Source organism: Columba livia, chromosome 2 (genome assembly GCF_036013475.1).
Source record: "Columba livia isolate bColLiv1 breed racing homer chromosome 2, bColLiv1.pat.W.v2, whole genome shotgun sequence".
Taxonomy (NCBI): Eukaryota; Metazoa; Chordata; class Aves; order Columbiformes; family Columbidae; genus Columba; species Columba livia.
Window position 1 is genome coordinate 141,318,875 of NC_088603.1, and position 14,627 is coordinate 141,333,501.

Genomic DNA, 14,627 nt, shown 5'->3' on the forward strand with positions numbered 1-14,627 from the left:
TTTATACTCAACTCTGTTTCTAGGAGACATTAGGTGCACCCAGACTAGTCCTGCAGGTCAGATTTCCTGTGCTTGTAGGTCCTTAGATGGCAAAGCTGTGAATCTTGAGAGCACTGTTGGATTTGAGATAGATATTAGAATGTTTATCACTGCCAAGGATGGCTGATCCTGAAATCTGCATTTCCCCAGACTTCACTGGAGAACTAGATACCTGTTTCATTTCAGATATCTAGGAGGTGTAGAGTGTGTTTTATGGGTCATTTTCATGGATTTAGGCACCTGAATTCTGCCCAAATGTTTTTGTGGATATGCACCCAAGTATTTAAAAGTACAGAAGAGGTCTGATAGCAGAGTGTGGGTTTACCTGTGACCAATGGATCTTTTGGGAAGAATGGCTTATGGCTTCATTGTAGCAGATTTTAGAGAAGAGGTTTTACTGACAGCAGTATATTGAAGTATAGAAAATAATTAGGAGTTTAAAGCGCTAAGAAATTTTTTGTGTTAATGTTTTTGCTACCTTTTTTCCTGCTTCTGTTTTTCTTGTCCTCTTCCCTCTTCTTGTGTTCTGTCCTATTCATTCTCTGTGCCAGTGGGACTAGCCATAATCTTTCAGGAAATTTTTTATTACACAGAGAGGATCTAACATCAAAAACTGCTCACTGAGACTTCAGATCTAACCTAATGATGTTGGCTCCTGGATGAGATCAAAGGGATCTGGCACTTGCACTGTGTAGGCTACAGAGGAACACAAGACAAATGGTCCTATGAATGTTTCAAAGCACAAAGTGCATGAATGTTTCCTGATGACAAAGTGCAAGGTGCAAAAATTCTTTATTGTTGACAAGCAGAAAAATCCTGGCTCGTTTTCAAGTGAAGCAGCATATGGAGTTGTGATCTGTGCAAAAAAGAGGTAACAAAGGCTTCTGACTCTTCTAACGTTTTAGAATTAATTTGGTCCTTGTACAAAGCATTGAGTGAATTCAGGTAATGCCAGAAATAATAAAAATTGAAAATAGGTGGTAAAGTGTTTAATATTCTGTTAGAATGCATTATCCAAGTCACTGTCAGTCAGAAACTTTATCTGCAGCCTGTTGGTGGTTTTAGTAAACAAATATTGATCAGAAAATGTTTCTAGTAAATAATGAGGACTGGCATTGTTCTTGGCAGAGTTTTTAGAGAAGATTGAAAAGATGTGGGAAGGTAGTCTGGAAGCAGCAGCGTGTGGTCATTCTATTTGGTGTTTTTCAGTTAGTTGAAGAAATCAAGTTTTGAGTGTTTTAGGATCTGTCAATCCAATCCTTTTAAGCAATTATTAGTTGTTGATTTTTGAAAGGAAGGGAGAAAGCAATGCATATATATATGAGAGTACATGATCTATTAAAACACAAAGCAGTTCTTGTAACCAAAGTAAATACAACTGTATGCATCTATGTAGAGAGGATTCAAGAATCAATAGTGTCTTCAGTCCTCTTTTGTCTAGAAAAAGCTATTTAAACCACAGTTTTATTAAAATGCATTCTGTGTATTTCATTTAATATGTCATTGTTTCTATCAGTTAATACAACTTCTACTCCTGATTTCATCTGATTGAAGAGTCTTGTGGAAAGAGAGTAGCAGGCATTAGGCTGCGGTTTGCTGGTTTAGATCCAGAATCTCTATTCTCTGACCTTGAAAAATAAATATCTGTGCTGTATGCCTGAAAGGTCCAGGCCTGTTGATCTACAATGTCACTATTAGTTTAATTTCATATGGTAAAATCTATTTTTTTCGTAGATTTTTTCATAATTTCTTTTCAAATTGTAGCTTACCCTCCACTCCTGTTATAAAGTCAAGAAAGTTCATTGCCTAATCCGAGGACTGATGGATGTATGGAGTGTGCTCGAGGAATGCGTCACATTTATATAGTAATGGAAGTTGTTGTCCTCACATAACTGCAGTGTTGGAAATTGTATAGTTGATGAGACACAGAATCATAGGAGAAGATGATTTGATAGGAGATATATTTTGAATTGTAGGGTCATAGACTCCTGACTTAGAACACAGTGTTCCAATAAAATGCTGGGAAAATAATTTTAAATGCAGGCTTTCAAAGTGTCTACTAATGGGCAATGTATTTTTATTTAATTGTGCTGAACTAAAAATCTGACTAAGATTTTCAAAATTGCCAAGGGTTTACAGCTGCAATTGAAGTCACAAAACATATACTATTACGTAAAACTGCTAGATCCTCCTGAAAAAAACATACCAAAGATTTAAAATGACACACTCAGGATTAGTGTACACTATTGCAATTTTGATCTTACTCTACTTTGATCTCAGTTCCACATGTGAAAAAAATTGACCATGGTGACTATCCAAAGGAAATACGTTGATTGTAATCTGATTAGGTGAAGTGCTCAAATTTCCTTTGTTTAGTTCAATAGAAAAATTCGCAATGAAGTAATAACTTAATAGTGTCCACTAAATATGTTTGGGAGTCATGTATAGAGAGGAATATAAGGAGCCATGGATCAGCTGGATATTCAGTTTTCTTTGTCCAAGGCAGTGGTATTTACACTGTCGAGCTCTAGAAATGCGACTGAGGAGTTCTGAGCCGTTGTTTGGGGCTGTTTCCTTCTCACAGTTGACCATATAGAGCTTTTAGACTCTTAATGGTGGGGGATCTGAATTAAATGTCCTAAGCTGCCTAGTGAAGAAAATATGGATATACTTTTGATTCCCTACCCGCCTTTTGAATTTCTTGTGTCAAAAAACTAGTATGGAATCCCTTGGTTAAAGATAATATTATAATTAAGATGTGTGGTAGAGTGGAATTGCAACTGTATGACAAAATTTTATTTTAATATTTCTTAATTTTGGAGAGTTCTTTTCTTTGTTTGTGGTGTTTTTTTTTTTTTTTTTTCTTTTTGGTACTGGAACATGTCTTTGTATATAAATTTCAAAAGTACTGAAGAGGCAAAACCATGCTAGAAGACTTTTTACTGTGTGTTGCACGTTCTGTTTTCACTTTCTGTAGTCAGTTTTAGAAAGTTTTTAGTGTGTCTTAGTGTCTAGTTCTTTTGGACCCTGTTTGTAGAGGTATTCACTGTGATATCACATGGAGGAAGAGGCATAGAGCTAATTTGCTGAGTTTTAATCTTTTGTTTAATCAATTTAAGCATCTGCTTAAATTGGAAGCCTGCACTCCCTGATTAGTCAGTTAAGGGAGTATTCTCCATATAGACATTCAGAACATCTATTTAGGAACTTTTTTTTTTCTTTTTTTTAACATATAGGTAAGCTAGACACTAACTTGATATTTAAGACATATATCTGCAATTTGAGGATATAAATATTCTTGTGGGTATATGTCTCCATTCTTGGGTTTGATGGAGAGGAATTGCATAGAACATTGGCTTGTTCACTCAAATTAAAGCTTGTACTACAGAGAGAATATTTCCCTAAAGACAATGAACAACTATTAATCAGTACTATACAAACCTACTGTGTGTATTATGTAAGTATTTCTTTTAGCAAGTCCTAATACATTTTCCTCAGAGTAAAATTACTTAGCTTTCCTTCCTTAGTTTTTAGAGTTGTTGTATGCAGACCCTGACATCCCTGTAGTTTAATAAATATAGTGCAGGTTTCCCTTTGATCTGTTAGTTCAGGATTTTGTATTTTAAATGGCTTGTTACATGTTATAAATTCACCTTGAATTATGATAGGCAATTGGACTGTAAATAAAAAAAAATATTATAGTTAGCACAATCAAAGCACCTTCCTTTGCATTTATAGCTGAATGTGTTGCTGGAAATGTTCTAACATGATATTCTGGCCAAAGAATTGGAACCCAGTTGTAAAACTTTACTGATTTCACTTTGTAACTAAAACTTTTAGATACTTGGCATTCCCCATTTTTAATCCTAAATGGAAATAAGCACAGAATACAACTTAAGGAAAACTTAACATATGAAAAATATTAAATTAACTCCTTTTAACTCAAAGTAAGAACTTTCTCCTGCCCATGTGATACAAGTTATAGAAGTTCAGGGTAGTTTTTTTAAAACATGTTGCACTCAGTTGTGCAAACTTATTTTTTTAGGGTCAAAGAAGAGCAAAAACCACAGCTGACACAGTAAGTAAAATACCTTTAAAATGCAGTAGGCTTGACTTTTCTACCTTTGCCATGTTCTGCTTTCTGCACCTTTGATGGTATTGGCTTTCCCTAATACCTGAGAGGCTGCAGGCAGTTTGTCATCTGCTTCCTGACTGGCTTGTAAGAGCTGCCTGCAGCTTCTTACTTCATCCACACATTAGCTGGATGTAGGTTCTTGCTGCCTGCTTGTGAACTGGTGAACTATAAAACTTTATTTCCCTTACATCCTTAGTGGCTGACTTAGTATTGCAGCTAGCATTCCCATTGGCTCTAGCTTGTCCGCCTGTATATTTCTATTGACGTTGGCTAAGAAAAAATTTAAACTAGTGTGGTTTTATTGGTTATTCAGTCACATTATTTGCTTATTTAAACAGGTGGTTTCCCTTTAGTGGGATCACTGAGCTGGTAAATAACGTTCTTCAACCACAGCAAAAACAGCAAAATGAAAAGGAACCCCCGACGTAAGTAAGCTGCTCTCTGTAGACTAAGTAATGTCTGTATAGCGTTAAAACATACTGGTAGAGTATGTTTAAAGTAATTCCCCATTTAGAACATCCTAATGAAGGCGTTTTACAAGGTGACACTTTGCTTTCCAATCCCTCATTTGCAAAGGGAAAACTGAAAGTCAGGTGTTACTTTCCTTATCAGTAACTTAAGTGATTACGTTAGAATCCAAGCTGAGGAGTTACTACTGCTCCATTTGCCTTTCCCTGCAAATGCTCCACACATGAAACTCCCAGTGATGTGATGTGTTTTCTGTGCATGAGGAGCTGGAATGGTAAGACATGTAGTATTATATATAGCATGTCTATACACATGCATGGTATTTGTGAGATTGGTCATGTATAGAATGCTATACAAATCTGCGTAATATGTGTGAAGAGCTTTTTAAGGACCAGGAAAATGTAATGTCATTTTTTTTTTTTTCATGCTTCTTAAATATCTGTGAAGTTTCAAAACTTTAGCGGATATAAGGTGAAATCTTGGTTCTCTCAAGGCTGAGGGAATTTTGACTTTGATGGGGCCAGTATTTCATCCATGGACCTTTCGTGATGCGAAGCCAGTATGAGTGCCATATGAAAAATTTTACTTTTCTTGCTATCTGAAAATGTTAAGATTTAACAGAAACTGGCAAAGCTAGGACATTCAGTATGATCGTAGATCTTTAAGCATGGAGCTGACAATATGATTTTCATAATGAGAAATTTAAAAATATTTATGATTTCAAATGTTCAAATTATTAAAATGTGACTTCTGCTGTTACTTAAGTTTTAAACACTTAAGTTGCTGTCTTTTCTTTATTCTAAAGGGGAATGCCTTGTAAGTGATAAGTGTAAGTGATGCCATGATAAAATAAATGTTTGCTTTTGAACCCATGCATAACTAATTTGAAACATGCATATTATTTGTTAATTATTTTCCAGGCATAATCAATTTTAGTTGATTTTAAAATTTGTATATTTAAGTGGGGTTTCATACTTGCAGGCCATGAAAGCTGTGAATTATTTTCTGAGAATACACAGTGAGAAATTTTAACGAAATTAAACAGAGAAATAGACCATAAACCTGATATTCTGTAAAGCGATGTATTATTTTGAGCTCTGTTTCTGATATTCTCATAAAATTGCACACAATATTAATAGTGAAGTTTTTCTTTATTGGTTATTTTTAGATACTGGCAATATTACATTTTCTTCACAACATCCCAGTACATTCTTTGTATTCCCAGTTTCCTTAATGCGAAGTTTGTTCTGCTTACCAGTGTTGTACTTGTGAAGCATATGGCTTTGAAGAAACTGAAAATACTGTAGACTTAGTGTACACGGTTGAGTTATGGTTGCCAAAAAGTATTTATAAATGGTTGCTGTTATTATGGAAAGATTTTTTTCAAACAGTGATCTTTTTGGGAACTGGCTTTGTTCAGTGTTTGTATTAAATAACTGAGAAATTAATTAAGTTGTATACTAATTGAACTTACATATGGCACAAGTCTGGGAGAAGTGTAACATCTAACAGCAGGATTATATTTCAAAATTATCCCCCCCAAAAACAAACTATAGTTACGATGCCATTCAAAAGGATAAATGCAAGGTGGTGTAGTTATATAGAGATAGTTTATGTGGTTGATGTAGGTGAAATGACGTAGGTAGAAATTCTTTGGCAGAGAATTTGGGAGCCATAGTAGTATGTAAGCTGAGCAGGAGCCAGTATTGTGAAAGAGAGAAATATTGTACTGGAATGTATAGACAATAACCTGGACTGCTGTGGAGAAGTTTTCACTCTTCCAAGCTTTGGTGAAGTCTTGTCTGGAATCACATGCCTGTTTTTGGACACTATTCTTCAATAGTGCTATGGAGCAATTGGAATTCAGTGGAGAGTAATGAGAATGAATAATCAGATGTCTAAGAAACATGGCATGTATAAGAAGAGATCAAAATACATTAAGTTGTTTAGCCTTCTGAAGAGAAAGTCGCAGGGGATGGAGCCAGACAAATCTTTAATTATGCAGAAAGATGCCAAAAAATGGAAGGAAATCATCTTTTCTCCATGCCTCTGGTCATGAAGCAGAAAGGAGTTAATCAGCTTGGTGCAGAAAACTTTTTAACAGAAGGAAAACTTAAAATACTTGCATAGTTTGCCTAGGGCTTGTGTGGAAATCGTGTCACTGAAAATCTTTAAGAGCAGGTTTGGCAAATATCTGTTAGAAGATATATTAGTCTAGCTGATCCTGTGCTGGTACCAGAAAATGGACTAAGTAACTTTTTCAGGTGTCTTCCAGCACTGTTTATTTGTGATAATTTCCTTAATTTATTAATGAACAGGACTTTTTTGGTTATTATAGCTTTCAGGGAGAAAATAAAACAGAAACACTTATGGTGAGGTTCTTTATTTAAATTATTTTTCTGACTTTAGTGGCTTGCAGAACATGGTTGTACCTGAGAATACTGTGGCACATTGCAGACAGGGTGGAGCTCCATATGCCTGAAGAAATTTTTACCACTATCCATTACATATTGGCGTGTTTTCCATTTGAAATCACTTCAGTCTCTGAGTCTGTAATGGATTTCAAGAAACATCTGGCTGTCCAAATTTGCTGATGAAAAAACTTATTTACAATTAACCTGGGGAGGACAAAACATGGTGGGAGAAGGCAAAAAAGGAATAATAGTGGTGGTTGAAAACATAAAGTATCATGTTACAAATTTTAGTTTTGCTCTGGTGAAAGTATTTTTGAAGAAGAATTGAGCATGTCTCATTATAGGTAGAGGCAGGATTAATCTGACTCCCTTGGACACAAATTTTGTGCGACAGCATCACAGAATAGTTGAGTTTGGAAAGGACCTCTGGAGGTCATCTTATCCAAGCCTTGCTGCTCAAGCTGGGTCACCTAGAGCCAGTTGTCCAGGACCATGTCCAGATGGCTTTAGAATATCTCCAGGGATGGAGACTCTAGAACTTCTGGGCTAGAGATACACGTGACAGTGCTTGGTCACCCCTACAGCAAGAAGTGTTTCCTTATGTTCAGAGGGAACCTCCTGTGTTTCAGTGTGTACCCATTACCTCTGGTCCTATCACTGGGCACCACTCAAAAAAGCCTGGCTTCATCTTCTTTGCATCCTCCCTTCAGGTATTCGGACATATTGAAAAGATTCCTCCTTGAACTTTTTATTCTCTAGACTAAGCAGTCCCAGCTGTCTCAGCTTGTCCTCATATGAGAGTTGCTCCAGTCCCTTAGTTATCTCTGTAGCCTTTTGCTGGACTCTCTCCAGTAAGTCCATGTCTCTCTTGAACTGGGAAACTACAGGTATGACCTCACCAGCGCTGAACAAAGGGAAGGATCATCTCCCTCAGCCTGGTGGCAATACTTTGTCTAATGCGGCCCATTAACTTTCTTTGCCACAGGGCTTGCTGGCTCACGTTCAACCTAGTGTCCACCAGGAATCCCAGGTCCTTTTCTGCCAAGCTGCTTTCCAACTGGAAAGTGCCCAGCATGTACTGGTGCGTGGGGTCATCCCTCCCCAGGTACAGGACCGTGCACTTCCCTTGTTGAACTTCATGAGGGTCCTGTCAGCCCATTTCTCCCACCTGTTGAGGTCCCTCTGGATGGCAGCACAACCTTCTGGTATATCAGCCACTCCTCCCAGTTTGGTGTCACCTGCAAACTTGCTGAGGGTGCACACTGCCCCATCATCCAGACCATTAATGAAGATGTTGAATGGGGCTGGATCTGGTACTGACCACTGGGGGAACCACTAGTTACTTGCCTCCAACTGGACTTGGTGCCACTGACCACCACGCTCTGGGCCCAGCCATTCAGGCAGTTTTAGATCCACTTCCTTGTCTACTCACCCAGCCTGGACTTCATCAGCTTCTATGGGAGGATCTTATGGGAGACAGTGTGGAAAGCCTTACGGGAGACAAGGCAGACTGTTCACCACTCTCCCCTCATCCAGTTATTTTGTTGTAGCAGCTTATCCAGTTGGTCAAGCATGACTTCCCCTTGGTGAATGCCTGCTCACTACTCGTGGTCACATTTTTGTCCTTCATGTGTCTGGGAATTGTTCCCAGGATTAGTAGTTTTACCATCACCTTCTCAGGGATCGAGATGAGGCCGACCAGCCTGTGGTTCTCTTGATCCTCCTTCTTACCTTTCTTGGAGGTGGGAGTGACATTTGCTTTCCGCCAGTCATCATGCACCTCTCCAAATACCATGATCATTCAAGGATTATTGAGTGGTCTTGTATATCTGGCCTTCCTTGATGAAGAATACTTTTATTTCCAGCTCCTGTGTACTTCATCCTGATTTTTTTTCTGCAGTGTTCAAGATATTTCCATGTTGTCATCCTTACAGATCAGAAATACTCAGCTGCCCTCTGAAACAACTGCTTTTGATGCTCAGCAATTAGCCTGTTGATTTTTATTTCTTTAGTTTCATATGGTATATCTTTTGTAAGAGGTATATTCAGATAGTTCCTCCTTAGGATTTGGTGATGTTTTTTGTGCCTAAGGGTTTGACTTGGAGTTTATATTTTAGTTTTGTATGAATCTTGGAACATTATGTGATGGTATTAAGCAATCAAAATAAAGGAACTCCCAATATTGTGTATTGGCAGTGCCTGGCAATGGATGTCTAATGCACATAAGGAGGAGGGCATGCATACAGTAATTCTGGTACAGCCACTTGACTCCAGATATTTTAGTGGCTTGATTTCTGGTTAAAATACATTGGCATTTCTCAAATACTTGACATAAATCAATGGATTATTATTTTTGTATTCTAAATTTACAGTGTAAACAATATGTCTACCAACCACTAAGTAGCTTTGAATTTCTTCAGATTATCTACCCCATGTGTGATAGCAAGCCCACATAAACAACTATTGAATAAAATTTACACTATATATAGTCAGCAGCTTTATTTACAGTATGTGTAGTTCATGTTCTGTGTGGTTTTTAATAGAATCTGTTGAAAATAACACACTCCACTTGAAGGAATATTTTTCTTAAAGAGAAAAATATGTCTCTGCAGCCAATACACTTGTGGAATGGTAGTCATGAGAAATCTAGTATTCCCCTGTGTTTATTTTCTTAGGCAGTAAGATGGAAACAAAATGAAGAGTAAAAGAACTAAAAATAAAATTAGAATTTGCAGTATGAAGAAAACAGGAAGATTATAGCTTTTTCCAAGTAAAATATAAATTCACAGAATACCTTCTTAACTATACATCTGGTTTTGTCTCCATAATAAAGTAAATAAAGTACTTAAAGAACTTCTGTTGTGTGATTCTGATGGCTGACTGATCGTGACTCTTACTATTATGATACTGTTAAATTTATCATTTACAGCATATGATTATGCTTGCCTGGCTTGTAAAGATGCCCTGGACTTTTTCAGATCTTTTGCTCCTAATATTTAATACAAGAAAGACTAATTTATGTTGGCTAGATTGTTCACAATATTAGTGACACCAAGATAGTAGACATGAATATGGCGGAACCAAGTTTTATCAGAAGGCAATGAGAAACATGTTGGCAGCAGGTAGATGTAGTGATCATAAGAAACATATTTCTATATTTAACTTGGAATCCAACAGATCTATTTTAATCCTAAAATACATACAGATTTGTAATTCTACAGATGAACCCACAGAATGCAATAGTTCAAAGATAATAGTTTTCACATTTTTGCTAAATTAAGAAATCTTACTGAGGAATTAAAGAATACTCAGGGAAAATGCATGGAATCTATTGTTTAAAAAATGTCTATTTGTGAAAGAAAATAGTTTTCTTTAAACAAAAATTTAGGTAGTATGGTGTTCTGAGGAATTCCTCAAGAATCTGGGGTTAAAAATCAGACTTGCATGTAGGAAGAAAAGAACACAACCAAAAACACTTAGCTGGCAGTTAGCATAATGGGCAAGAAAAAGACAAAAAAGCCTTCCAAACTGAGATAATCCAAGTGTATATACTTTACTCAAATAAGAAAATGGATATAATAGTAATAAAGGAAAATAACTCCACTTATGTATAAGGTAGGGCTGAAATGGGGCTGTAGCTGAACTATTTAGTGTACTGAAATCTCTAGGTCTTTTGTGTTATGCAACATAAGAAGTAAAAAAAAAAAAAATCAGTATGACTGAAGAACAGAATGTTTCCATATGTATATACGTATAGGTGTAAATAAACCCATCGCTATCTAGACAATATAGACTGAAAAATGTAAAATAATTAAAGCAGCTCGTAAAAGCTTTGTGTGAGAGTATTTTCCCTCTGTTATCCTTTTTGAAATTTCTCAGTCTGTGGATGTCATGGGCTGTGGTGCTGCTAATATGCTGACAACATCCTGCTTTGAGCTGCGTTCCAAAAGAAATGGACAGTACCCCTAGAGGGATGACAGGTTGTCTGAATGAGATAAGCAAATAGATTTAGAAAATGCTGGTTTAAGCTTAACTTAAACAAGACAGAAGTGATACTCATACTGTAACAAGAGGAAAGCACGTAGCTGAATCAGTGACCTCAGTCTCCAATGGAACCTGCCTTTATCCACCTATTTTGGCATTGACCATAACCATAATGGATTTTTTTTTCTCAAATAAGAATTGTGCCTTTCATTCTGTGAAGAACTGATGATAAAGGTCTTACAGCAAGTTTAATTTGTATGATGTTTATCAAACTGTCTGAGGAATGTCAAAACTTCTAGAGAGGAGCATATCACAGCTGCTGCACTCTACTGGCTATGCGTTATTCTTAATGATTTAAAGCCTTTCTCCTTAAGGTTACAGGGCAAGCTACATTTTGTGAGTAAAAGTAATGTGAACCTTATTTTACTTGCAATATTACTGGTTCCAAGACGTCTATTTTTCTCAGAAATTATTCAAAAAAATAGAACGATGTTTTTGACTTGCCAAATGAAATTTGAACCTTGTGTTCCCTAGAATTCATAACTGTCTTAAACTGCAAATTATTATTTACATGTGTAACAAAATGTAGCTATTCAGTATAGTTTCTTCGCTGTCTCTGGCTCTAAGTGAGTATCTTCCTTCATGCTCCTATGTCTGGAGGCTGCAAATATCCATTACTTAGATTTTTGTTTCCCTCCTCTAACATGCTTCTATTTTTTACAAAGGGCAAACTCACTTTCAGGGTAGAGCATATACAGAAATTAATTGTTGAAAATACAGATTTCACTGTAGAGATGTCTGGATTTTTATTTAGAAGTGACTGTTCAGTGCACCCATAGCTGCTTCTATGTGTAGACTATTTTTTCATGCACTGTGCCTCAATTCTTAACCATTCATGGTGTGTTTCTTTTGTATCAACGCAAATTTTGACCAAAATCCAAGGTTGCAGAAGTAACTTCTAATAACTGTTTTGTTTTTATTTTTTCTCTATCCAATGAAATATTGTAGTAAGCGATATATTCTTAGCTCTCTTTTAGACCTACTATTTTGTTAAAATAATCTCTTATTCAAGTCCATGGAGATGACTTGACAGAGACTAAGCAAAAGAAAAAGAGAATACCTTCTGGTTTTCATGTTTTCTTTGCAGGTTGATACAAACTATTATCAGCTTTTAGCTGCTTTTAGCTTTCTCTTCAGGTGGGGAGCATTTGTCATCTGATACTTGGGTAGATAATAAAGAATACAGGAAATGGTATCATACTGATGAATAGTGGCCAGGTTCATGATTCTCATAGTGAGCATAATGAATACTGAAGTCTGAATTTCCAGGGGCGTTATATTGTCTAAGTCACTTGCTTTAAATAATTCTTTGCCCTCTAGTAAATTTTTCTTGCTGATTCAATATTCCCATTGGGAATATAGTCTCAGTACAAAAACTTTTTCATATGGGAATACAGTGAAGGTGCATGAAACTGAAGGGAAGCTTGGGAACTCAGCAGCTCTTCAGCATTCCTGCACAGTCAGAATCCTAGCCTGAAACCCAAACCTCATAGTCCAGCCAGACTGTGCCTGGTGCATGATCTGAAGGTGTAATGATGGGATTTGGTGTCATGGTTTAACCCCAGCTGGTGACTAAGCACCACATGGTTGCTCGCTCACTCCCCACTGGTGGGATGGGGAGATAATTGGAAGGGTTACTATGTTCTGTTAACAACTTTTGATCCTGCTAGAATTTAAAGACCAGCTAGTAATGGTGATAGTACTTTCAAAACCAACTTAAATCAGACCGACATGTGGTGATCAATCTGGTAAGAAATATCCCAGTTCCCCATAAGGGATTCTTTTTTCCCCACACATAATGCAACAAAACTCTTTACATTTTGAGTGTATCAAAAAAGGGTCTTATATGTCCTTGTAAATAAAAAATATAGCTATGTAAGAGGAAGGATCTGAAACCAGAAAAGGAGTATGAATTTGTTTGTTTTATTTTTCACTTTGAAAGCTGAAACAATTGTCTACTGTTTCCTTATATGCTGACCTTTGACAGGAATAGTCAGTGTGCACAGGCTTCTGTGCTGTAGAGTAAACATACAAATAGGACCCTTACAGTGTGTGGAGAACTGAGATCGTGTATGCAATTGCCATCACTAATTGACGCATTTCTGAGCTCTGGTTAGAAAAAACAAATTCATAGAGCATCTTCTTCAAACTTAGGATTTCCCTTTTTCTAGTTCAAAGATTTATTTTGGCTTTCTGAACTTTTCCACCCTATTACAGTTTTCTTCTCCGTGGAGATCAGTTATTGTTGTCAGTATTTTCTCTGATGGGTATATATGAACATAGCATCATGAGGTTGAATTGCGTAAAACACTAATTACACAGGATTCATGTATTTCAGTTACTCTAGGGGCTCTCACTTTTATCATCAGGGACACTGATGTTCATGAACTTTTGAAAGCAATTAATCCCCAGTGGTAGGTTTTTTTTTTTTTTTTTTCCTTCATTTTTTAAAATTTCTTCAGCCCCCAATATTTGCCTTAGTGAGATACTTAGCATTTTGTGATGTTCTAAACATTTTAAATGTCAGTTGATGCTAGTGGATTTGAAGAACAGATCAACATGTTATGGTGTGGTCTGTATTGTCTATTTTTAAATAGAATCATAGAATCATTCCAGTTGGAAGAGACCCTCAGGATCATAGCGTCCAACCATAACCTAACCTAACTCTAGCACTAAAGCACGTCCCTAAGAACCTCGTCTAAACGCCTTTTAAACACCTCCAGAGATGGTGGCTATTTACTAGTTAGTGTTCTTTTAGGTTGAGGTTTCCAGGAGAAAATAAGAAGCTTAGTGGTCAGAATCACAACATCAAAGGATGTTAGAACTAGTTAGTGATTTCAGTGGAGCTCATATCGATACATATATATATGCACACACATATGCATGCACACACACACACACATATGGATATATATATAGTGTCTTAAGTCTCTTCCCTAAAAAGATGCTTCTGTGAGTTATGTTGCTACCCTAGTAGCCCTGCAAATGTAAAGAGTATTTTCAGGAAGCACTCACATAAGACAGGACAGATACAGGTGTTTATCTTCATCATTTGGGAACTATTTGTATGGCACAGTTGACTTGGGCTCATTTTCACAGTATCACAGTATGTTTGGGATTGGAAGGGACCTCAAAAGATCATCTAGTCCAATCTCCCTGCTGGAGCAGGAACGCCTAAGTGAGGTCGCATTTTGGCATTACAGCTTCTGTTTTCACATGAAAACAGTTGACTTGAGCTGCCTGTTGTGTTCAGCTCTTGTGAACAGGCTCACCTGGTATTGTAGGCTAAGAGCTACTTTCTTTTGGCATGGTTCTCTAGATCTTTTGCTTGAGGCTGTAAATTAAAACAGTCCTTCAGTACCTCTTCTGAATTTATTCTTCTTTCTCACCTTCTTTCAATTTCTTTCATTTGCTTAAATTTCACCTGGATAAACTCAGAATGGCTTTTAAAAATGTGGAATAAAAACCCAGAATACTCAGTATCACACATGAATAACGGTAGGACTAATGTAGAGATGGTGACTTGT

At 36.8% G+C, this 14,627-nt stretch overlaps 1 protein-coding gene across 40 annotated transcripts in view; it reads left to right on the forward strand.

Annotated features, from left to right (window-relative positions):
- RIMS2 (regulating synaptic membrane exocytosis 2) overlaps nt 1-14,627 on the forward strand; it is a 469,796-nt gene that overhangs the window by 58,469 nt on the left and 396,700 nt on the right. For 33 of the 40 annotated variants that reach the window (XM_065054186.1, XM_065054187.1, XM_065054205.1 and 30 more), the window contains exons 2-3: nt 4,085-4,117; nt 4,513-4,599. The exons of the other annotated variants lie outside the window; for them this stretch is intronic. In XM_065054186.1, coding sequence (XP_064910258.1) covers nt 4,085-4,117; nt 4,513-4,599 — 120 coding nt within the window. The remainder of the gene's footprint in view (nt 1-4,084; nt 4,118-4,512; nt 4,600-14,627) is intronic. 40 annotated transcript variants of the gene reach the window in all.